At 33.8% G+C, this 24,839-nt stretch overlaps 2 protein-coding genes and 1 long non-coding RNA gene across 10 annotated transcripts; 2 read left to right on the forward strand and 1 right to left on the reverse strand.

The window, feature by feature from the left end:
- Positions 1-14,811, forward strand: LOC137820214 (uncharacterized). Of its 3 annotated transcripts, none has more exons than XM_068624161.1 (13): positions 1-198; positions 1,327-1,501; positions 7,629-7,712; positions 8,323-8,564; positions 8,641-8,884; positions 9,316-9,395; positions 9,884-9,968; positions 10,320-10,451; positions 10,545-10,658; positions 11,347-11,394; positions 12,664-12,748; positions 14,127-14,174; positions 14,251-14,811. In XM_068624161.1, the coding sequence occupies exons 1-13, from the start codon at positions 8-10 to the stop codon at positions 14,277-14,279; spliced, it is 1,557 nt and encodes a 518-aa protein (XP_068480262.1). In that variant the 5' UTR covers positions 1-7; the 3' UTR covers positions 14,280-14,811. The 3 variants fall into 3 exon arrangements, with proteins under 3 accessions (XP_068480262.1, XP_068480263.1, XP_068480261.1); XM_068624162.1 differs by having other exon boundaries at positions 8-198; positions 12,664-12,740; positions 14,104-14,174; positions 14,251-14,427; XM_068624160.1 differs by having other exon boundaries at positions 8-198; positions 14,127-14,341.
- On the reverse strand, positions 9,678-24,839 carry LOC137820213 (lycopene epsilon cyclase, chloroplastic). Of its 6 annotated transcripts, none has more exons than XM_068624154.1 (13): positions 24,319-24,839; positions 23,479-23,644; positions 20,167-20,302; positions 19,928-20,038; positions 19,748-19,850; positions 19,256-19,399; positions 19,065-19,172; positions 17,583-17,679; positions 17,375-17,503; positions 16,532-16,664; positions 15,754-15,913; positions 15,195-15,293; positions 9,678-9,948 (listed from the first exon to the last, which is right to left on the reverse strand). In XM_068624154.1, the coding sequence occupies exons 1-12, from the start codon at positions 24,616-24,618 to the stop codon at positions 15,267-15,269; spliced, it is 1,614 nt and encodes a 537-aa protein (XP_068480255.1). In that variant the 5' UTR covers positions 24,619-24,839; the 3' UTR covers positions 9,678-9,948; positions 15,195-15,266. The 6 variants fall into 6 exon arrangements, with proteins under 6 accessions (XP_068480255.1, XP_068480260.1, XP_068480257.1 ...); XM_068624159.1 differs by having other exon boundaries at positions 15,187-15,293; XM_068624156.1 differs by having other exon boundaries at positions 15,698-15,913.
- Positions 20,626-22,409, forward strand: LOC137820215 (uncharacterized). Its single transcript, XR_011082585.1, has 2 exons — positions 20,626-20,954; positions 22,043-22,409. It is a non-coding gene; the product is annotated as an uncharacterized lncRNA (long non-coding RNA).

Here is a 24,839-nt window from a genome sequence, read left to right on the forward strand (position 1 = left end):
TGGGAGCATGGAGAATCGCAGGATGGTGCAATCGGTGCATGTTAAGGAGGAGGAAGATAATAACTTGGGGGTGCTGGAAGAAGAGGATCAAGCAGATGTGGGGTCCAGCATAACCTTGGAGAGGGTTGCTGCAGCTAAGAAATTCATCGAGGACCATTACAGATCTCAGATGAAACTCATCCAAGAACGCAAAGAGAGGTATCTATACAAACACTTTCTTTTTTCTTCTTCAATCTTATGCTAACATCGTTTCTATTTCCTTATGTGTTATGGGGGGCTCTTAGTTCTTTCTATTTTGGCTCATGCTTTATGGTGGAAATGCCCTTTTATTGTGATGATCTTTTGTAGACAACCATTTTGTCAGACCATTGTAGATGACAAAGTTTTGTTGTCATGTTTATTAATTGTTAATGTAAATTTGTTGATCATAATAAGGTAATGTGTGTGTTTTGAGGAAGTTTTGTTACGAGGTTCAGATCCTTCTCTTAAATGATTTGTCTGTGTTGAATACACGTATTGGACAGCGACACTCGTAGGACACGTATCGGTGGAATGTCAAATTCAAAATATATTTGTTGGATTTCTGACAATTCTAGCATAATTTTAACACAATTTTAAAAATGAGAAATACATTAATTTTCTAAAAACTCAGACTTATTGTATAGATTTTTATTATGATTAATAAATCCTTTTGAACCAGTCATGAAAAACATTTTTATGCTCTAAAAGATTTTAAACATACTTATGCACATAAATCTCTATTGTCAATTTATATAATTCATAATTATATAATATATAGATTCGTATCTTGTATCCTACATTTTAGAGATTATATGTATCTCTGTGTCCGTGTCGTATCAGTGTCTATGCTACATAGAAGCTTTGGCTGTTTGTTAAATGGTTACATTGCATCTTTAGGGTGTGATACCTGCATGCTTTAATAATAATGTTGATTAATTCTAACTGGTTTTGTTGATGAAATTTGGTTTACAAGGAATCCTACAGCGACTTTATTTTTTCATATTGTATGAATGGGCTGGATGAGATGAAAATTTTCTCTGGGATTTGCATTTTTCTGAGCATTTTATCTGGATTCTGAAGAGTATTTAAGCCTTTCTTTCTTACCATGCTCTTTGGTACCACAAAATGTTCATGTATCTATTGATGTATGTTTTTGTATGAAACTTTATTTTTCATTCAAGTTATTTCTTTTTAGTAGAGTAGTCATGCTCAATGAAGGGACTTACATTTATTTAGTCATCTTGCTTTGCTTTCTAATTTTGAAAGTATTTTGGTAAGTTATGGGCATGATTTTAAAATTTGCAGGCGTTTACTGCTAGAAAAGAAGTTAGCGTCTGGTCATGTACCAGAAGAGGAACAAATCAATCAATTGAAGGATTTAGAGAGCAAGGAAACTGAGTATATCCGGTTAAAAAGACATAAAATATGTGTTGAAGATTTTGAACTTCTAACCATTATTGGTAGGGGAGCCTTTGGGGAGGTAGAAATATATATGATCATACTAGATAGTTCCTTTTTTTTTTATTGTGTGTTGATGTTTAAACGTGGTATTCCGTTTATATTGGCAATCTGGATCATGGATGATACCCAATTCAACTGAATCTTAATAAATCAAATGTGATGTATAGTTAGGAGATAATTATTCCATAACTAGGGTAAATTCCATTTTATATTTATTATAACATATTTGATTTTTTTATTGATTTAATTTGATTAGTATAACTTTAATTACCAATATTTCTTTCCTTAATTAGGTTGTAAATACAAATTTAGTCTGTAATCACATTTGTAAACACATTTAGAAATACATTCAATCTTTTTCTTTCAACTTGGTATCAGAACTCCCGAATCCAAGGAGACTCTGCTCTTGCATTTTCTTCGGGCAGTCTTCATTGTTGTAATCTTTTTTTCCGAGCAGTCTTCATTGCTACAACCTTTTTTTTCGAGCAGCCTTCATTGCTGCCACCTTTTTCCATTGACCACCACCTTGCACCGTTGATTGTCGACGGCTGTCGTTGACCACCACCAGAAACAACGAGTTTTGTGAACGAGACCATTACCACTAGATTTGGATTTCGCCGATTTGGAAAGCTCAGTCGGATTTGAGCTCTCATGGACTCCCTTAGTAAAACATCTAGCTCTTGTTCCTTAACTGATACAAACCAAATCAACTCACATTATTAACCATGAGTGGTAAGAATTCTAACTTCTTATCCTTTGATGTTTCTAGCATTGAGACTCTGGTGCTACTGACATATGACACCTCATTCCTCTTATTTTTCATCCTACACTGCTTTATCTAGCAACTAACTCATTAATGGTTGCAATATCCCCGTTACCGGTTGTGGTAATATCCACCTTCAACTTTCCTTTCTTTTAAAAAAATGTGTTTCTTGTTCCTAAACTATCTAATAACCTCTTGTATTGTCTATTCATAAGGTTACCCAAGATTTAAATTGTGCAGTAGTATTTTTTTCATTCTCATTGTGTTTTTTAGGATCTTGCCACGGGAAAGACGATTGAAATTGTTAAAGAGCAGGGTGGGTTATATTACTTACATCATGAAGAAAGTAAAAAGTGTGCCAGATTACAAACACTCACTACTAATCTTCAGTCAGACCCTGAATCTTGATCATCCTCTTAGATATGCTTCAACACATACATCTTGGTCATCCTCCATTTAGTACCTTAAAGTCTTTATTTCATGTTTTATTTACAAAAGTGTTTGTTGAACACCATCGAACAACCTTTCTTCCCAAGAATAATAGAAGTTCTAAACCTTTTGATCTTATTCATTCTTATGTATGGGGACCTTCACCTATTCCTAATATCTCGAGTGCAAAATAGTTTGTTTCATATATTGATGATTGTACTTGGGCTACTTGGATATTCCCCATGACAGATAAGTCTGACTTGTTTGTCAAATTTTATCGAATGGTTCAAACACAATTTGGACACCCAATTAAGAGATTGCTTTCTGATAATGGAAGAGAATACGTGAACCAAAACCTTTCCAAGTTCCTTAAGGAAAATGAAGTTGTTCATGAATTAACTAGTGTGAACACTCCTAAAAAATGGAGTTGCAGAAAGGAAAAATTGTTATCTCCTTGAGATTACTAGAGCTTTACTCATCCAAACTTCTGTTCATAGTTCTTACTGGGGAAGCAGTTCTGACTGTCACTTATTTGATCAATAGATTAGAGGGTGTTAGTCCTGATCAGCTTATGACCACATTATATCCTTCTATTCCCATTATGATTAGTCTTCAAATTCATGTCTCTGGTTGTCCTGTTTTTGTCCATGTTCATAGTTTTTATTGGGGTAAGTTAGATCCTCGGGCCATCAAATGTGTCTTCATTGGTTATGCCTTCAACAAAAAGGGATACAAATGTTATCACTCTCAAAGTTGTAAAGTGTATGTCTCCAATGATGTTACCTTTCATGAAACAAAGTCCTTTTTCCCTAGTTCTCAACTTCAGGGGGAGAGTATTCAAGAAGTTAAGGTCCTTGAGTTGTCACTTTTTTCTTTGTTGCAAGATTTCATTCTTATGGAGGATGACAAAGACACTGTGCCGACATCATTATGAGAGAAGAATAATGAGGACAAATATTTTGGGATACAATATTGGCGAAGGCAACAAGAACTCGTTCTAATCGAACAATAACTTCAATTGTCAAAACCGTAGGTAAGAACTCATACCCGTGAGACTCTTGAGGACACCTTAAATACCGTTTATGAACCTAACCTAGATGATTTACCTTTTGCCTTGAGAAAATAAAAAAGATCTCGTGTCAAATATCCCATATCCCAATTTGTGTCTACAAAAAAGCATTTTATGCAACACCAAAGTTTTCTTTCAACTATTGATTCTAGCAAAATCCCTATATCAGTACAAGAAGCCTTAAAAGATGAGAAATGTGTTTGAGCCATGAATGAAGAAATGGGTGCACTAGAAAGGAATGAGACTTGGGAGATTGTAGAGAGACCAAAGGATAAGAAAGTAGTGGGTTGTAGGTGGATATACATTGAATCGGTATAAGGCAAGGTTGGTTGCAAAAGGGTACACACAAATCTATGGGATCAATTATGAGGAGACTTTTGCTCCAATGACAAAAATGAATACTAGGATTATTCTCTCCTTGGCAGCGTACTTTGGTTGGGAGATGCATCAATTTGATGTTAAAAATGCCTTCTTACATGGAAGCTTGGAGGAAGAAGTGTACATGGAGATTCAACTTGGTTATGGTGACACTAATGAAGGGAATAAGGTGTGTAGACTTAAGAAGACTCTGTATAGTCTTAAATAATCACCTCGTGCCTAGTTTGGAAGGTTTACTCAAGCTATGGTATCTTTTGGGTACTGACAAAACCAAGGTGACCATATTTTGTTTTTAAAACATTCTTAGGATGGTAAACTCACTCTACTTTTGGTCTATGTAGATGATATGATTATTGTAGGTGATGATGAGATTGAAAAACAAACTTTAAGAGAGAGATGACTGTTCAATTTGAGATGAAGGATTTTGGGAAGCTGAAGTACTTCCTTGGGATAGAGGTTGCTTACTCTGGACATGGTATCTTTTTTTCTCAAAGGAAATACATCCTTGATCTCCACAAACAGACTGGTAAGTTGGGTTGTATGCCAATAGAGAAAAATCATAGGATTGAGAATGATGAGGAAAGTCCAATGGTGGAGAAGACACAATATCAAAGACTTGTCAGAAAGTTCATCTATCTATCATACACCATGCTAGACATAGCTATGCAGTTAGTGTGGTTAGCCATTCATGCATGATCCAAGAGAAAGGGACTTGTAGACAGTAAATAGAATTATTTAGAAAGTACTCTCTGGGGAAATGATTGTTATTCATAAAAGTGGAAAACTTATCCATGAAAGTATATACTGATGCTGACTATGTAGGATCAATTATTGATAGGAGATCCATCACAGGTTATTTCTTGTTCTTAGGTGGAAATTTGGTGACATGGAGGAGCAAGAAACAAAATGTTGTTGCAAGATCAAGTGTAGAGGCAAAATTTAAAGGCATGGCTCAAGGAGTTTTTGAACTATGATGGATGAAGATCATTGATGACATCAAAGTAAAATATGAAGCTCCTATGGGACTGGCGTGTGATAATAAGTATGTCATACTATTTCACACAATCCAGTTCAACATGACCAAACAAAGCACATAGAGATAGATTGACATTTCATTAAGAAGAAGTTGGATAATGATCTTATAGTTACCGGGTACATGGCAGATATGTTCACTGAGGGACTTCCCACAAAATCATTCAAGCATCTTACTTGTAAACTGAGAATGATAGATATATATTCACCAGTTTGAGGGGGAGTGTTGCGTAATTAGAAGATAATTATTCCATAATTAGTGCAAATTTCATTTTTTATTTATTAGGACAAATTTGATATCTTTTGGTGATTTGATTTGATTTGATTTGTATAACTTTAATTACCTAGTATTTTTTTGCTTTAATTACCTATTATTTCTTTCCTTAATTAGGTTGTAAATAATTTATAAATTTAGACTGTAATCACATTTGTAAACACATTCAATATTTTTTTTCAACTAAATGCTTACCATAAGGTTCTCCTTGTTGAAAAAGCTAAACCTTTTATGTGTATCCTTTGTTTATTTTTGCACAATCTATGTTCCTAAGAATATAACTTTCCGAAATACAGTCATAGAATATAAAGTCATGATCTTGCAATGATGTTTTGTTCCTCATGCAATTTGTTTTTCTTCTTCATCTTTTTTATCCTCTCAATAAAAGAGAAATCACTTAGTTTGGAAAGACCGAAAGGCTGGGGTGGTGACAATGAAGCCAACAATGTTCTCTAATGTTAGGATTCCAAATGTGAGTTTGAATCCCATATTTAGTAGAAATGAGTTAGATGAACAATATATAAGAAAGAAGACCTACAAACCATGTTTTGGGTTAGAGGTGGTGTCTTGGTGTCTTATATGGAATGCTCATGGCTCATTGGTGCCAAATGTCCCTAGCGTTCCCTTCGCACGAACCCAACAAAATGGTTTGATGAACATGTAACGAACATTTGAATGGGTGAAGAATCCTGGATTTGAGGATTCCTTATATCAAAAGTCTTTCTGACAAGAGTTTCAGGTAAGTGTGTCTCGGTGCAAGTGACTCACACTTGAAGGGGAGATTGTTAGGATTCCAATTGTGAGTTTATGTCTCACATTAAGTAAGAATGGGCAGATGAGTAGTATATAAGAAAGAAAAACCCACAAACCCATTGTCTTAAGGTTTTGGGTTGGAGGTGGTGTCTTGGTCTCTTATATGGAATGCTCATGGCTCATTGGTGCCAGCAAGAACCCAACATCTAATAAATAAAAGTTTGTACTAATAAAAACTAACATATTACTAACTAACATTTGTCGATCAAAATAAAAATATGCTACATTTTACAAATGACTAACAATCACGAACAAAAATATATGATGTTGGAGAAAAAATTATTTTCAAGGCTTCTCTGCCTAAGCTTGGATACCATATTAGATAGAAGATCATGGAGAAAACATAATATGTGAATACCCTATTTATTTTACTAAGTACTATGGTAATACAAGGTAAAGTATAAAGTACATTAATTAAGATAGGAAGAAAGAAAAGAAAAAATACTCCTTTACATATAGGTCTACAATTTTATGGACATTAAAATTGATGGGACCTTGGATATTATGACGTGCCTAAGTTTTACATCAAGTAGTATGAAATGCTTGGTGGAGTTCTTAAGTGGCATGGTTCTCCCCCTTGACAACTAGCTTTTAAGGGAGGGTTCCCCAAGTGCTTGGGTAAATGTAGTGGTCTAAAAAAAGAGCCACCATGGAGAGAATAACCATCAAGGTAGAGTGAAGCATTGTAGAGTGCATCCACTATGACATCAACTCTCAAGGGTGGTGCTATGGTAGAGACTTGGGTATTATGAGGTGTGTAAGTCTCAAATCTAGTAGTATGGAATGCTAAGTGATTTGATTGTCTCCCATGACAACTAGCTTTAGAGAGATGATTCCCCATATACTAATAAAAAAATACTAAATTTTGTGTACAAGAAATTATGTGAGTGAGAGGATCTTATAAACTTCAATTTTCATTGGAATAGGAAAATAAGTTATTATTGTTATTATTTCAGACATCTTTCTATTGTAAATGATATGATGTTAAAACAACACAAAAATGAAAACTGTGTTCCAGCAAAAAAAATAGAATTTCTTTATGCTTTTTTCCTTCCTCAATTCATTTAGGATTCTCAGAATATGTCAGCTAATCATGGATGCTAGAAATAAAATGTAGATTCCTCACTAGTTATTATCTAAACAAAATGATGGTTTGAATTGACTGTTGATTATACTTTTACCAAATAGCTTTTCTTTAAGTTCTTCCTTTCTATTTTGTGTCATTCAACTATCATATTCTTATATTTCCTTTTCTTCTAAGAGTTAATCTTTGATTATGTATGCTAGTATTAAGTAATGTGTGGTTTTGCGGGTTTTGGATTGTCTTTACTTTTGTTTGTATATCTCTGCCATTGAAAAGCTGTTAATTATTCCACATGGTTTCACAGGTAACACTCTGTCGGGAAAAGACATCAGGTAATATATATGCCATGAAAAAGTTGAAAAAGTCTGAAATGCTCACCAGGGGACAGGTGAGTCTTGATATTTTCTTTGATTGAATATGAAAGTTTGTTGTTTACATTCTTAAAAGAAAAGAAAGAATAGGGTAGATCTCTTGTACATATTGAACAAGCGGCGGCGGCGGCTCTGATGAGGCAGTGGGGTGGTGGCTGAAAAATTTTAATGAATAGTGGGTTCACCAATAAAAATTAAACCCTAACCCTATGTGTTCAATATACACAAGGGATTTATTCTATTCTTTCTTTTCTTTTAATATGGTATCAGAGTCATTTCAAGCCTATCCTAGCGATTGTTTGTTAGACTTATGAGGTCACCCGCTATCGGATCTTTATCGGACCACCTATAATTATCGTTATCGGATCGTTATCGTTATCGTTATCGGTCACACACGAGTTGGTAACCTCGGCGGATTGGTTGGAGATTGAGTAGAGATTAGAACATTTCATAGTATATAAGTGGGTGCAAACCTCACCTTATAAGCTTATTTTATGATGTTGAATTAGGCTTAAAGTCCACTTCTTAATAATTTCAAGAAAAAAAGAAAGTTATTTTTGCTATTATTTTCTAAATTTCACCATCTGATTTTATGTTGCCTAATTTATGAGTTCAATTTCATCCTAGGTTGAGCATGTTAGAGCTGAAAGGAATGTACTTGCAGAAGTTGCCAGTGACTGCATTGTGAAACTCTTCTACTCTTTTCAAGATGAGGAGCACTTATACCTCATAATGGAATATTTGCCCGGTGGTGATATAATGACTTTGTTGATGAGGGAAGAAACTTTGACTGAAACTGTGGCTAGATTTTACATTGCCCAAAGTGTTTTGGCCATAGAATCTATTCATAAACATAACTACATTCACAGGTTTGCATTTTTACATCTTGAATTATAATCTTCTAGTTATAAATCATAGTTCTTAAGCTTCTTCCTGTTCCCCCAGAGATATAAAACCTGACAACCTTCTATTGGACAAAAATGGTCACATGAAGCTATCTGATTTTGGTCTGTGCAAGCCACTTGACTGCTCAAGTCTATCATCTATTCATGAAATGGAGATCCTTGATGATGGGAACTTATATGATACCATGGATGTTGATGGAGCCTTGCCAAATGGCAGAAATGGTAGGCGCTGGAAAAGTCCCTTGGAACAACTTCAACATTGGCAAATAAATAGGAGGAAGCTGGTAATTGCCTTCTGCCCACACTCAAGGTTATTTGATGCATGGCTGGTTCTAATTTTTTATTTCTTACAAATTCACAATAGCAACATGACAGTATCTAATTGATCTATTTAAGATAAAAATGGTAGTACATTTAACTTAGAGGTAGTTAAACATGTGCCATGTATTGTATGAGCATACTAACCCCATGCCAGCAACATTCTTGGACAACTTAGTCCAATGAGTGTAATTGTGAATCAATGTAAAGAATGAAAAGATTTGTAATTGTTTATTTTGCACTCAGATGGTAAAATTCCTAGCTCTTTACATAGAGGTCTCATGTTTCTCACTAGTGGTCAATGAATGTGTGTGGTAGTAGTTAGTTGTCTCATTGGTGCATGAAATGTTGATTTCAATCATATCCTTCTTCAGCTTATCTATTTATTTCATGGCAGGCATTTTCCACTGTGGGAACTCCAGACTATATTGCCCCTGAAGTATTACTGAAAAAGGGTTACAGTGTGGAGTGTGACTGGTTTGTTTTCATATTTTTCATTTTCTGTCACTTGAGTTGCATCTATCCATTTCCTGTGTTAATAGTTTTGTCATTTTGAAGCTCAATATTCCAAGTTTTCTATCCAGACATTAAAGACTCTAGAATGAATTGTTCTGGATGTGTCAAGCAATATACCTTTTTGCCATGTAGCATAGGCAAACAGATTGAAAATAGTTCAGAAAAGGAACTTCTCTAGTTTTAAGAAGTTGTCATGACATTTTGGATTTAACGTGCATATTCCATTAAGTAGAGATCATGAATCATTTTATCATCTTTCTTAAAGAAGGGTTGAAGCATTGTAACCCATTCCAAATGGTTTTAATTTTAACCTTACATTATTATTCTTTATAATTCTTTTTACCTGAACAAAATTATGGTTCCCATGTAAAATATATTTTGCTTAAAGAGAAATGACATCCTTTATGATGAAATATCTTCCTTGTTGACAGAATTCTAACTTGCTGCAGGTGGTCTCTTGGTGCTATAATGTATGAAATGCTAGTTGGATATCCTCCATTTTACTCTGATGATCCTGTAACAACGTGCAGAAAGGTGAGAAAACTGCACATATATAAAGAACATGTTTCTGCACACATTTCAATGAACTTCTATCATAAAAGATAAACTCTAATAATGGATACTTTGTCTTTCTGATTATTTAATTTTGGATGTCATGTGATGCATTCTTAAGTCTTACTCTTGGTTCATTTTAATATCTTTTATGTGTTGCTTCTTAAATTTTTCTTGTGTTTTTATAATTATTTTGTGTATATCCTTATTCTCACTATAATTTGTCACAGTGCTCATTATATTAGTATTTAAGTGCCCTGTTTTTTCAGAAGCACTAACAGTAACGGTTGAAATTATGTCTACTTCTTTTGCCTTGGTGATGAGTATCTTCAGATCGTGCACTGGAAAAATCACTTGAAATTTCCAGAGGAGGCCAGATTGACACCTGAAGCCAAGGATCTAATATGCAGGTTGCTTTGCGGTGTTTCACACAGGCTTGGCACTAATGGAGCAGAAGAAATTAAAGTGTGTAAAATGTGTTGTTTTTTTGTCTACTGTAATACTCTATTGTTAAGTCATAATATTCATGGATAATATTACTGGTTCTTAATTGACCAGGCTCATCCTTGGTTCAAAGATGTCATATGGGACAGGCTCTATGAAATGGAGGCAGCATTTAAACCACAAGTCTATGGAGAACTTGACACTCAGAATTTTATGAAATTTGATGAGGTAATAAGACTATTATGATTTGGGAATGCTTCTTTTCTTTATCAGTGTGCCTTGTCTACACCCATGATGTGTTTTGTATCCATGACTTTCGTAAACTAACTATAGTTGACTAGCATTTTTTTCCTAATCAAATTTACATAATAAAGGGTTTTAACAAGCTTTTTTCTGAATTTAGCAGCTTTATTTTCAGTATAGCCTAGTTTATCTTCATTTCTGATTTTCCCTGCACTTATCTTCCTGCCAAAGATTTAGAGAATAAGGTCTAATCTTTTTGCTCTGAGGGCTCTATGGTGTTTCTTTCTCTCTCTGCATGTCTCTGTAAGCAAGTAATGAAAGATAAGCATTTCGCCACTGATATATTACTCAAATTCCACATTGATCTTTCATTATGTGATCATTAACCCCTAATTATTTTGTATTGTTTGCAAAACCCCCATCTCCCAAATAATCCAAAACTGCACATATTTAGAAAAATTGGATTAGAAAAACTGACTAGTTCCTGAGAGAAATGTGTTAATATATCAATACTGTGCCAATCTCACGCATTTATATACCCCTATTTGTCACATAGTTGCAATGTATGGCTACATATAGTATCAGTTAATTTACCTTCTCACTTACTTTCATATTTAGATGTCCATTTTAGTGGCTGGAATTCTGACATTTTTGTAATTAATTGTGTTAACAGGTTGAACAGCCAAAAGCAACTAGAGCTGGATCTGGACCCTTCAGAAAGGTAGAAGCTTTATTTACTTGAAAGAATAAGATTTTTCAGACAGTAGTCAATTAACTTGCCTCTGATGTTCGCTTTTATGTATCTTTCAATTCAGAGAGGAAAATATTTATATCACCATAATAATCCTTAGTCCAACATTAAATATGTTGATACTCAAATTTTCGTCCAACCGAAATCCAAGAATAGCTGCATGAATATGTAAGGAAATAACGGATTTCCTATTAATGGGTTATATATATTTCCTATTTACCTTATTAATGTGGATTAAATGGATAGATACCTATAGTCTAATTAAGGGGATTATGGAAATCCTAATTAGCTATATAAATATAGACTATTGGTTATGGTCCCCTATACACCAAAAAAACACACGTTTTTCTCCCCCATCAAGAGAGAGTAAGGTGGTCCCATAGAGGAATTAGGTTATTTGGTTGAGGAAGACCACAGACCTCCTGTTCTTGATTGGCCGTAGAGATTCCGCAACCGTCGGCACCATGGATCCAGGTATTTTAATTCATATTCTTAATAATTGGCATGAAAAACCTTGTTATATTTTCTAATTCTATAATCCGAAAATAGCCAATTAGAAAATATAACAAGGTCTTTCAAGCCAATTATCAAGAATATGAATTGAATTAAAATACTGGATCCATGGGAAGAAGAACATGTGTACCAAGCCTAATAGCCTGTATTTATATTGTTTGTTAATTAGGGTTCCCATAATCCCCTTAATTAAGCAATATCTACTCATTTAATCCACCTTAGTAAGTAAGGTAAATAGGAAATATAATTGTATATTATATATATAATTGTATTTATATTGTTTGTTAATTAGGGTTCCCATAATCCCCTTAATTAAGCAATATCTACTCATTTAATCCACCTTAGTAAGTAAGGTAAATAGGAAATATAATTGTATATTATATATATAACCCATTAATAAAAAATCCGTTGTTTCCTTAGAGAATATGTATCTATGGAACTTGCACATTACTTTTAGTTTCAAGCAATCATCGTAATATTGTTTTAGTTCTCAAGGGAACAATACAAAAAATTTCTCTCTAAAGATATGGCATATTTTCAAGGTTGATGATGCTTCAGAAAAAAACTATCATTTGCTTCACACGGCTTTCCATTAATCATGAGCACCTACACTTTTTCATTAATCATCGGTTGTAGTTGTTTAACCTGGCCAAATTTAGTTCCAGGATAAATATACATCGATCTATGTTCTCTCCTTACAGTTTATTGTATCCTCTTTGTTAACAGAAGCTCTTAACTACTCAAGATCTCAATTTTGTTGGTTATACATATAAGAACTTTGCTGCTGTCAAGGGGATGCGTCAATCTAATGGTAGGTATTGTTTCCCCCGAAGTATAATTCTACAACATCAATTTATAAAACTGCATTTGTCTATTGTTTTTGTCAACGATTAATCTGTGTACCAGATCGGTTAATTAATCTTATCTGCCCAAAATCACTCTTGGATTTACAAGTACTGTGCATTGTGATATGCTTTAGAGACCTCAGACCTAAATATTAAATAACAAACTAGTGTATGAACATGTAACTGTTAAAACAATCCTTCTTTTTATCTGTAACTCAGCTTTCCATAAAGCTGCTTTTTTTATATTCTATCTAGAAGGGTCATAGGTTACACTACCTTTTACGTATGGATACAATATATACACAAGAGACTCAACAAGTTCTCTAAATAGGAAATGTCGTTAGTAGTTACTGTTAGAAAAGAAACAATTGTAAACTTTTCATGTATTCTCTTATTCCCTCAATAAAGATTTGGAATCTTTCTTCTCAAGGTTCCTTCATTTTTGGATGTTCTTCGTGTTATCAAGGCACCTAGAATTACATCCATTCATATCTATTGGAGATCTCTCGACTAAGGACTAAGGATAAAGACATTTCATAGTATATAAGTGGATGCAAACCTATCCCCTATAAATCGGTTTTATAAAGTTGGGTTACGCTTAAAGTTCACTTCTTAATATGTTATCAGAGTCATTTATAGTCTATCCTAACGAGATTTTCTTGGACTTATCAGACAAGAACATTTCATAGTATATAAATGTGTACAAACCTGACCTTATGAACCGATTTTATAAAGTTGAGTTTTTGTACATCTGGAAGTGTGACTGGCAGAATTAGCAGGCTCAATACAACGTACCCTCAATGATTCTTTAAAGGATACACATATTCTCGTGGGACAAGATTAGCAAGAATTGATTTTTCCAGGTTTAATGGTGATAATGCGAACCAATGGATTTATGAATGTGAGAATTTCTTCTTAATTGACCTTAACATGAGGATGTTCAGGTGCAATTAACATGAGGATGTTCAGCGGCACACAACTCTTGCCAAGTTTATGAATTGTTCCGTGCTATCTTGGAAGGCTTATAGAGGGTTGGGGAGAGAAATATTTGGAGATGTGTGTGTTGATAAAAGTACAACAAACTAAATCTGTGGGGCGAGTATTATGAAGAGTTTGATTAAAAATACAGAGATTGATTGTCACTGTCCAAGAGAAGTTGTTATCTATGGATATTTATATTGAATTTATCAATTTCCTCATGAGTTATGACTTATGCGAATGATTGCTTATTATAAGTGTAAAGTAGCACACACGTTGCATCAGATATTTCATTTCATTTCATCCCATGATATATATTTTTATAGATAATAAAGATTATAACCACTTTTTTGGAACGTGATACAGATCCAGGGAACATGTCACCACAGCGGACATCCATTGACTCTACACACAGTAATGGACCTAACTATGACAACTACTCCTCAATATTCTTTGTTTAAAACTGTTCTAACTGAACCATGTGCTCTAGGTGATTCTGGAGTAAACTATTCCAACTGAATGGACGTCACAAAGTCATAGATGGTTGCACCCTCTGGGAACACCATTTCGCATGTGAACAATGACCCTAATTTTTTTCTTTTCAATTTTCATGTATAGACCTGTGTAGCAAATAGATGAGCTTGGTGATGGGCAAGCCTGCTTATTTTTCAACCAAGTTTACCTTAACCTTTAGTGCCAACACCCACCTATCATGCACAACTTAGTGTACAGGGATATCTGCATCACTGGTAACTCCTACTATATGTGAAAGTTTTGAAGTTAAAAGTATTTGTAATCGTAAACTTGTCACTCTTCTTGACCACTTGTGCCGAGGTTAGCAAAGAAACATGTGCCATCACTTGAGGCAAGCAAATTCTCCTTGTTTTCCTCTCAATCCACCACTTTTCTGTCCCTAATGGTATCTAGACTTAAGCAACCTTTTGTTTCCATCAAGTTAGATGCAGGTCAAGTTGTTGAGTTATGACAATGTAATGTGTTGACATAATGGCAACATCAAGTGATATCAATGGCAGGTTAGTTCTCATTCCTATTAATGATTGTCATCACTAGAATTCTGCTTTTGCTGGCATTATACAACTTCAGAGGTCGTTGCTTGTGTCATGCCAACGTGAATGACAATAATGTGCAAAATCTTTTGTATCTAAATTTCTGAAGGCTTCATTTCTTTACATTCTTTTTACAACGATTTGCTGATTAAATGTACTTTGGAAAAGACGTCACGAACATAATATATAGCATTCTTTTCTTTTAACCGTCCATTTACAATTCCATTATCCTTTACAACCAGTTTACATTTTTTAAGTGAATTAATATTATAAGACTAATTTCACAAGAAGAAGAAAAAGCCCCAAAGCACGAAAGTCTTTTATACCGAAGCGATTAGTGGAATGATATGTAAAAGTACCGGCATACCTGAGAAAGGAAGATGACACCCATTATACAGTGTGATGTGGGTGACTCTGCTTGATGAGATGAGCTGAATCCTCAGACGGGCATGGCGTGATTTAAAGTCTGTTCATAAACATTGTGCATCTTTTAAAGTTTTTAGAAATGTATATTATTAAAGGTAAAGGTTGAGGTGTGGATTGTGGATGTAGAGATATAATTTATGTTGCATGCTTATGCTCAGCATAACACGAAATAATAGTCCCAGGATGTAATATAGCTTAGAAAGTACACCCGTGTGGAAGTTGACTGTCAAAATATGTTTTCTTAAACCAGAAATGATTGTTCTTCACAAAGGGGGAAAATTATGCGAAACATTTCTAACACCAAAAGAGCTACAAGCGTATAAAATGGAGGTGCAGTTTAATAGCAGATGGGATATAAAATTCATAAGAACCATATCAGATTAAAATATGTATGTCTATACAAGAACCAAGAAATTGCTGTAATAGCTCCTATAGTAATCTAACCTGTCTCCCAATTCGAGTACCTAACGTGGGAAATAGGTCAAAGAAACGTACTATACCGCTAAGTAAGTCTTTATCATGGTTGCACCAGTAGGATCTGAAAGCAGATGTCTGACTAGAGACATTCTCAAGTTATTTGGTGCTATTATGAACATGTAGAAAGCAAATAATACAAGATCTGTAGAGGAGAGAGAGGAGCCAAGAAATCCCTGCCACATCCTGCGAGGAAAAAACACTACATGATAATTCCATAGTAAAGCAACTTCTATCACAAAATTGGGAGGGCCTAGAGGGTTTGGGCAACAAGCAATGATGCCAGCTATGATGAATCGATACTTCAATCTTCATGAAGTATTCGTATTCGACACGTATCTGTATCCGATGCTTTAAGATACTTTACCGATACTAATTTATAAAGCACTAATATTTTTATGATGATAATATTTTATAAATTTTTATTTTGACAATGTTTAATAAATGTGATTTTAATTTGAATTTACACAATTACAATAATAAGTATATGTCATGTAGTTTTTCAGAATGTAAAAGTAGATGCAGAACAGATATACTTCGAGCCACAGATTAAGGTTGGATTAGAAATAAGTTCTTAAAAACACAGTTTTCTTATTCTGATTGATATTTTAATCTAATTGGATGTGTGAAAGTATTGGCATAAATGGAAAGGACTAGGTAAATGGAAAGGCTTTAGTTAATTTCTTTTATATAGATCTCCTTGAACGTTAACATGAGATCCATGTGTTATATTATACTTGGAAAACATTATAAAGCACATCCCAATATATACATGAGAGCAAATAGATCGAAAATAGATCGTACCAATCAGGTAGGCAGAAGAAAGTACGAAAGAATGTTCGAATTCCCCCAATGTCCAGCTGCAGAATTAGAGCTAATCCAAAAAGAAAGAATGCCCTCTGCCGTTTCCTTTCTTGTGGCCAAAGTGTATTCCAAGCTGAAAGAAAAAGAAAATTCAAAATGCATATACCACATGTAAAATGGTTCCACATCACCATCAAGTATGAGTGTCAGCTTAAAAGTTTTGGCAATTTACATAACATTTATATCACAAAAATAATTTACAATTTTTTACGGTACAATAACTGATTTATGGGTGGGCATGGATGGGATGGGGTTTATATAAATCCTAGATCAAAATGATTGAATTTTTTGAATTTAGTTTATATTTGAATTTAAGTCAGAAAATTTCCATATCAATTTAATTTGGTTAAAAAATTACATTCAAATTAATTTAGTTATTATACCATTTTGCTAAGTAATTAAAATATTTTTCCAAGATTGAATTGTTAATTTTGGAAGTGAGTGATCATATACCGTGACTAGTAGCTCAGTGGTTGAAATAGAAGATGCAAGTGTTCAATGATTCTAACTGAAATTGTTTGTTCTTTTTTTCTTTTATGTGTTCCTTTTTCGCGTTGATTAGTTACTTCTTTTTATTAAACTTTTTTTGTTTTTTTTTATCTTGCGACAAATATGAGCATCTATGGATGTTGTATGTGTCTGTCCATGTCTAATATAATCAAGGCAAAAGAAATTCAGTAACCTTTAGTTTGAGGAAAGAAACAAAATAAGCATAGTTTAAGCAATGTCAGAAACTGAACTACTTTAATATCTAAGGTTGTGATAATGAGTGTTCTTGATTACCTTGCATAGATAGATTATCCTTTCTTCTTTCTTGGGTAATAATGTCCTTGGCATGGCCATCTTTCAAAATAGTAGCAATTACTGAAGCATATTTTGGAGCTTCTGACAAAGATCTCACAACGGAGTAGCCTATTGGATAAAAACTGATATTGAATGGCAATAGATTAAATAAGCATATCCATTAAATGAAAATATGATGAAGTCGTGCCTGTGGCTGGATGCACCATGCTGGCGGCTGCACCAAATGCAAGGTTCTTTTGTTCTGTGTTCGGTAAGGATCCGCCAACTGGGATATAAGACCATTCCTACATTATAGATGAAAGGTAATTTCTTTTGTGCTCTCAACATTCAGATTCTGTCTCAAGAGATGTGCACTAGAAGAACTTGTACTCATCATATTATTCATATATATATATATATATATATATATATATACACACACACACGAAGACATATTAGATTACTCCATGAATAACTAACAAAGTAATTCTATATCTACACATTTCGTTTTCTTTTAATCTAAAGTTAAAGATAACTAACCAAAATCATTAAGCTAAGAAAAATTAAAGAGTGAAGACGAAAGTATGGTTATTCTAGAGTAACTTAATTTCATTTATCTGAACAAAGAAAGAAGAGAGATCAAGTTACTCCAACAATAAATACAACACCTATTATATGTCTTCGTCTTTAATTTTTCTTAATTTTTAGTTAGATCAAGAGAAAATAAAGAGTGAGAATGAAAAACAACAATTTTAAACTATATATATATATATATATATATATACATGCATGTGTGTAAAAGAGTGTATTAATAGGTTATGACAACAATGTCCTAAATGCGTCCAAGTTTTGCAAGTATACTCCTTCTAAGAAATAAGAACTAATTGTTTTTAAGTCACAAATTATAATTCCAACTTCTTTAAATAAATGCAAAGTAATCTCATGTTCTCTGAAGTGGACAAGACCGACCGGTTCGACAAGGAACATGTTCCTTATCCGGTTCAGTTGTGGTGTGAAGTCGATGATGCATAAAACCGGACAAAACGGTAAAACAAATTGGGTTAACAAAAAAATTTAATAAATCACATTCTAACATTTAAAAAAAATATAGAGCAACCTAAAATAGTAGGCTTTTTCTTTTCTATTATAATTTTAAACTTCTTGTTTTCAATAACTATTCATGTATATTCTTAAAATTTCAATTTAGATATGATACAAATACTTTATTTAAATTTTTTAAATATATTTTAAAGGGTAAATATTCAGACCAGTGCAATAAGTAAGCATATTTATTTGAATTCCGCTAATAATTAAGATAATTCAACATGTTTTTGGTATTCAAGAACAGTGAGTGTGTTTTTTTGAAGGAAAATTATAGTTAATATGCAATTAATTTTGATGGAATTTTTCTTTGTATTATAATCTTAAAAAATCAGAATCTTATGTTTCATTTTATTTAACATCACAAAATTATGATACCAGTTATTTTTAATATTATTTTACATATTTTTATTAATATTAATTTAACCCGGTGCGATCCCACTTCGTAAACCTTGAACTAGTATGTTAGTCAGGTCAATTACGGTATGGTTTTAAAAACATTGTTATTTATAAAAGGTACAAGCTAACAAACTCACATAATACACACATACACACTAAACAATCGAACCTAGCATTTCAAATATCTTACCTCTTCGTAAGTTTTAGTAATTCTGATCCCCATTGAATGTAATCTCGAAAAGAGCTTCTTCTTTAGTAAATCAAAAGGCATTGCGTCTTTTGACGCTAAACAGGTTTCCTGCAATTGTCATTTTTACATAAAGTGTTAACAGAACTGTAACACGTAATGTAAAACACTAAACTAAAAATCACGGAGCAAACCTCAAAAAACACTCTTGTACGGGACATGGGCATTGCATAAAGAAATGTTGGATAATTTGCTTCTAGACCTTGAACATTTTTCTCCATGTAGTCTCTGTAATCCATGAAAACCATCAGATTTGGATCATAAGGATTGTTTTCCACCTGATATTGTAACAAGAAAAATGTCATTATAACAAGCTATCACATCTTATTTAACTTTCATTAATAAAACATATTAATTAACTTAATGGCATTAAAAAAGTATGACGAGAAGAAGCACCAATTTTGGTTTGATTTAACCGGACTTATAAACTGTGTTATTAATGAAAATGTATTGACACCAAATAGTCAAAGATATAAAAAAGTAGAACTTTCTAGGTCACAGGATCTAAAATTATGGAGATTGAGGAAATGAGAAAAGATTCTCAACAATTAATGTTAATATAGCATCAATCTAAACTAAAACTAAGTAGTAAACTGAAAAACAGAAACAGAGAGCCAGCCTCCGACCTCAACTTCCACACCGTAAGCTGTTTGAACAGAAACCTTTGGACCCCCGACCTCATATTGCAACAGTTTCCCCGAAGCAGCTCCTGATGCAACAGTAACAAGCCTATAATAACATGTCAGAAGTTACCATATATAATAGATAAATGGATAAAAAAAATAGAAGCGTGTGAGTGATCATACCTGCTGGGCACTACAATATCATATTCACAGACAATACGACTGTGACCATTGCTCGCCTCAATAATACTTTCTACTCTTGAGCTAAGATACGAGACACCTGACTCGACACACCTAGGGAAAATTAATATGAATCAAAAATCTACAAAAGTAAATAAAATAATTGTTATTAGGAAATTAAATTACAATTAGTAGAAATAACAGTGATACTAAATATATCGCCAGCAGTTGGACGATTGTACCTGCGTAACAATTCCTCGTGAAGCAGATGCCGACTGACACGTCCATAGGAACGTCCAATAAAAACGGGGTCCTTATTGTCGAGATAGATAATGGTATCCTTCCAAACATGTTCAATGCAACCTTCAAGTCCGAGATCTGAAATTAAAATAAATTATTTATCTATTCATAATATCAACTAAGCAAGTATGCGCTCTGGAAAAAAAAAATTAAGCATCTAACTTTTTGGTGCAGAACGTATAAAACTCCAAATTGAACACTTACAAAATATCAGAGTTTACTGCACATCAAAATTTATAAGCATTAAGAAATTCCATTAAAATGAGTTCAGCTTTGTTAGAAGCTTTTTTCATTTAACTTCCCAAAAGGTAAGATGCATAACTAAATTTTACTTTATATTAGTTTATAGAGAAATTGATGAATTAACTAAATTGCACGTCTTCCCGTCATCGAAACCTCTTGGTGACACCTCTGTTTGACTCACCAGACTTTTTTTGTCTCTGTTTCTGACCTCCTTCATCTGTTCAACAGGTCTTTTCGGTATCATCTTGTGATCCATTGATTATTTCTTTTTTCCTCTCAAAGTCCAGCTCAAGCTCAAAGTATAGACGACATTGTTCCACCAACTCTTCTCACATACCAGTGCGCCCGGCACAAATCACTCCTTCATCCTTGTCTAAAGATAAGCATGAGTCAAATCCTCTACCACCAAATTCCCATACCATGGATCCCTTATCCTCGTCACCTTCTCCTGAATCTAATCATGTTCGGTCTATTGCTCTTAGAAAAGGTATTCGATCTACTCATAATCCATATCCTATCCAGTTTATAATTTTTAAGTTATCATCATTTCTTTCCTTCGTATTCTTTTTTTGTTTTCTCTTTGTCCACCATTATTGTTCATACTAATGTTCATGAGACACTTGGTCACCCTAGATGACGATAAGCCATGATTGATGAAATGCACTTGAACATTGTACCTCTTCCTCCTAGTAAGAAGCTTGTGGGTTGTTGATGAGTTTGTGCTATTTAGGTAGGTCCTACTAGTGAAGTAGATTGTCTCAAAACACGTTTAGTAGCTAACGGATAGAATTAAATTTATGCCATCGTTTATTGTGATACTTTTTCTTCTATGGCTAAGATTAGCATTGTTTGGGTTTTTCCTGCTATGGTTACATTCGTCACTGGTGTCTTCGCCAACTTGACATTAAGAATGTTTTTCTTTCATGGTGATCTAGAGATTTACATGGAACAACCTCTTGAATTTGTTGCTTAGGGGAGTCCGGTTTAGTTTGTAAATTACATGGGCATCTCTATATGGCTTGAAGTAATAATCTCAAGCCTGATTTGGTAAATTTAGTCATAGTGTGCAGATTTTTGGATTGAAGTAGAGTGGGACAGATCATTTAGGGTTTTATTGTCATACTTCTTCTGGGAAGTGTATTTATATTATGGTCTATCTTGATGATTTGTTATTACAAGAAATGATATTACTAAAAATGCTCAATTAAAAGAACATTTATTCAGCCACTTTCAGACCAAGATCTGGGCTATCAAAAATATTTTCTTAGTATTGAAGTGACACAATCAAAACAATGTGCAATCATTTCATTGAGAAAATACACTCTTGATATTTTGGAGGAAACAAACCTAAAAAGTTGCAAACTCATTGATAGTACTATGGGACTCAAATCAAAAGTTTATGATACCTAGGTAAACTTTTCTTAGACCCAGAGACATATAGAAGGTTTTTGTTGGAAAACTCATTTATCTCACCATAACAAGATGTTATCTTATCTTATCCAGTAGGAGTTGAGTCAATTTATGCAAACCCCCCACATTGATCATTATAATGTTGTGATTTGCATTCTCAAATAGGTAAAAGGGAACTCAAGACAGAGAATGTTGTATGAGAACAAGGGAAATACTCAACTCTTCAGAGTATTGTGCTACAAATTGGGGTGGTTGTGCCCTTGATAGAAGATCTACCACATGATGTGTATTCCTTGGAGGGAACCTTGTATATGGGAAAAATAAGAAACAAAGTGTTGTTGTTTGGTCTAGTGTAGAAGTTGAATATCGATATATGACCCTAGCTCATGTGAACTTGTGTGGATTAGATAACTCCTTCAAAAGTTGAAATTTTGTAAAAATGAGTAAATGAAATTGTATTATGACAACCAAGCAGCTCTTTCTATTGTCTTCAATCTAGAGTTTTATGAGAGAACCAAAGATATAGAGATTATATGTTTGTCATTTTGTTAGAAAGAAGTTGTTGTTACTAAATTTGTCGACTTTAATGAACAATTTGGAAACATTCTAATTAATCTCTAAAAAGACCTAGTATTCAATTTATACTTCCAACTGAGGGCAATGTTGAAATCTAATATTATTTTTATTATTATTTTCTTTGTGTGTACCAGTTTTAGGATTACGGTTTTAAGCAATTCTCTTGCCTCTTCTTTATATACATCAATAAAAGTCCAACAGTGTAGGTTGAATACAGTTTCTTTCGGTCATTTTATTTGTTCAAGATTACTTAATTGACAAAGTTACTATTAAAATAGTCAGCTCAAAATATTTTCCATAAACGTATGCTGTTTCTAGATGGTATTGCTAACAAAGGTAAGGGAAAGTGTTAATCCTAAACTTAGAGCTCTAAGATTTTAGAATAAAAGAATTTTCGCTTGAGTAGGAGCAAAATAGGATATATGTAATATAATTTTAGCAAGAAAAAGAAGAAAAATGCTTTTAACGCAAAATAGAAGATGTCATACCACAAGTTATAAGCTTAAGTATGGAATCGATAGTATGAAGTAATGGGAAAATTAATAAAGTTGTCAGTTCAAGAAACAAATCGAGGGTTTAAATGAAGAAAGACGTCAAGGTTTATTTATAACCAGAAAGTACTGATTAAGCTCAAAAGGAAGTTTTATCGTACCACTATACAGCCACTTGAACTTTACGGTACTGAATATTAAGCTTTAAAAGGAAAACACATGAAAAAGTTTATAGTAGTAAAAAGGAAAATATTAAGAGAGATGTGCGGCGACAAATAAAAGATGGGATATATTAAAAGGAATTTTATGGTAAATAATACTTATGAGAATTTGATTTTTGGCCGCATAACGTGTAATCGACTTCATTTGTTAGGATAAGGTTATTATCATTGTTCTAGTTGTCTCTAACCCGCATGGCCATATTGGCTCTAGTCAATATGCGTTAGGCTTGAGTGCGGTGAGCTGACACAAAATTTTAAATAAATATCACATCATATACAGATAGCATCAGTAATGGTGCAGCAAGAATGATACCTCTAAATTCGTCCTCCCACACACCATAATTATTGGTAAAAGGAAGATCCGGACCAATAAGCCCAACTTTTAGTCCCAACTTGGCCGATTCAGCAGCCAGAGCAAGACCAGCCGGACCACAACCAATCACAACTAGATCCAGTATATCATCTCCTATAGGTGGCAACTGCAAGGGTGGTTAACAACAGGTTCTTAGTAGTAAGAAAACTGAAATGCAAAACACAATTTAGTTAAATATAACGGCAATCATCAAAACTGGTCCATTATAATCAGAACCAAAACCATCTTCACACCTGAACTTCTTTTACATAACTCAATTACCAATATGTCCTCAACAAATGTAGCGAAATTCCTCAGAAAAACAATACTCAATCACTTTATCATCAGCATATTATACCTAATTTACTTCATGTACGGATAACTATGCCTTAATATTATAAGTATCTCTATTTTTTTAAAAATAATTATGAAAATCAAATACAAATACATGAGAAAAAAAAAGTGTACTCTTCATGGATAATTTTTAAAAAATAAAATAAAATGTATAATACTATTCTGTATCGACAATTGGATACATTTCGTATCTAGTACATGTATGGTATCTGCTAACCATACAAGATGACTATTCAAACAAAAATAGAAGCTACAGTAACCTAAAAGCAAAAAAAAAACAATAAAAGCCTAAAACAATATCCATTAAATTTTCAACCAAAAAAATAGAAACATAGCACAAAAATTCATCCAATCCTCATGAACCTTTCAGAACATATCGATACTCTGCATCCAACAGAAAATAACAAGAATCAAAATCCAAGAAATATGAGCCAGAGAACCAGAAACCTTATCCACGAGCTTGGATTGCATTTCCATGGCTTTGTTCTGTTGCATGTGTACGAAAACGAGTTCGGAGCCACCGGCCTTCACGTAATCCTCGTCATCCGCAAAGTTTTCTTTGGTCGCCACGCAACTCTCGCTCCCTGCCTTCGCCTCCGCCTTCAGCCACCGCGAGCGCCACCGAACGTCGTGGCCGCCCGAGGCGGTTCGTCTTCTCCACAGGTTCTTCCTCCGCAACCTCAACCTCGACGAAGGACTCAGGCAAAACGCCATTGCCGCCAAGTTTCTCGCTGCAACGCACTCCATTTCGTTGTCGTTTTCAGTATTGGGCACTGCTTTGGTAGTTTCTATATCACTCCTTCCTCCTCACCATCACATTCAAGTCCTTGGGTATTTAAAGCACTCTGAAGATGCAGTTACGCCAACTCGATTCTTAAAACGACGACGTTCTCGGTATCACGCTAAACGTGTGCGAGTGTTTTTGCGATCGGTTCAGTTTGCTTTCTGTTTGAGAGGGATATGGTGAT

The sequence above is a fragment of the Phaseolus vulgaris genome, chromosome 9, assembly GCF_000499845.2.
Source record: "Phaseolus vulgaris cultivar G19833 chromosome 9, P. vulgaris v2.0, whole genome shotgun sequence".
In the NCBI taxonomy this organism is placed as follows: Eukaryota; Viridiplantae; Streptophyta; class Magnoliopsida; order Fabales; family Fabaceae; genus Phaseolus; species Phaseolus vulgaris.

Coding starts and splice junctions, on each gene's coding strand:
- LOC137820214 (XM_068624160.1), top strand. CDS start 8: ATGGAGAATCGCAGGATGGTGCAATCGGTGCATGTTAAGGAGGAGGAA. Junction 9,969..10,319: donor CTGTAACAACGTGCAGAAAG/GTGAGAAAACTG, acceptor GAGTATCTTCAG/ATCGTGCACTGGAAAAATCA. Junction 10,452..10,544: donor ATGGAGCAGAAGAAATTAAA/GTGTGTAAAATG, acceptor TTAATTGACCAG/GCTCATCCTTGGTTCAAAGA.
- LOC137820213 (XM_068624154.1), bottom strand. CDS start 24,618: ATGGAGTGCGTTGCAGCGAGAAACTTGGCGGCAATGGCGTTTTGCCTG. Junction 16,665..17,374: donor GGATAATCTATCTATGCAAG/GTAATCAAGAAC, acceptor TTTTTCTTTCAG/CTTGGAATACACTTTGGCCA. Junction 15,914..16,531: donor TTCTTCTGCCTACCTGATTG/GTACGATCTATT, acceptor TTTTCCTCGCAG/GATGTGGCAGGGATTTCTTG.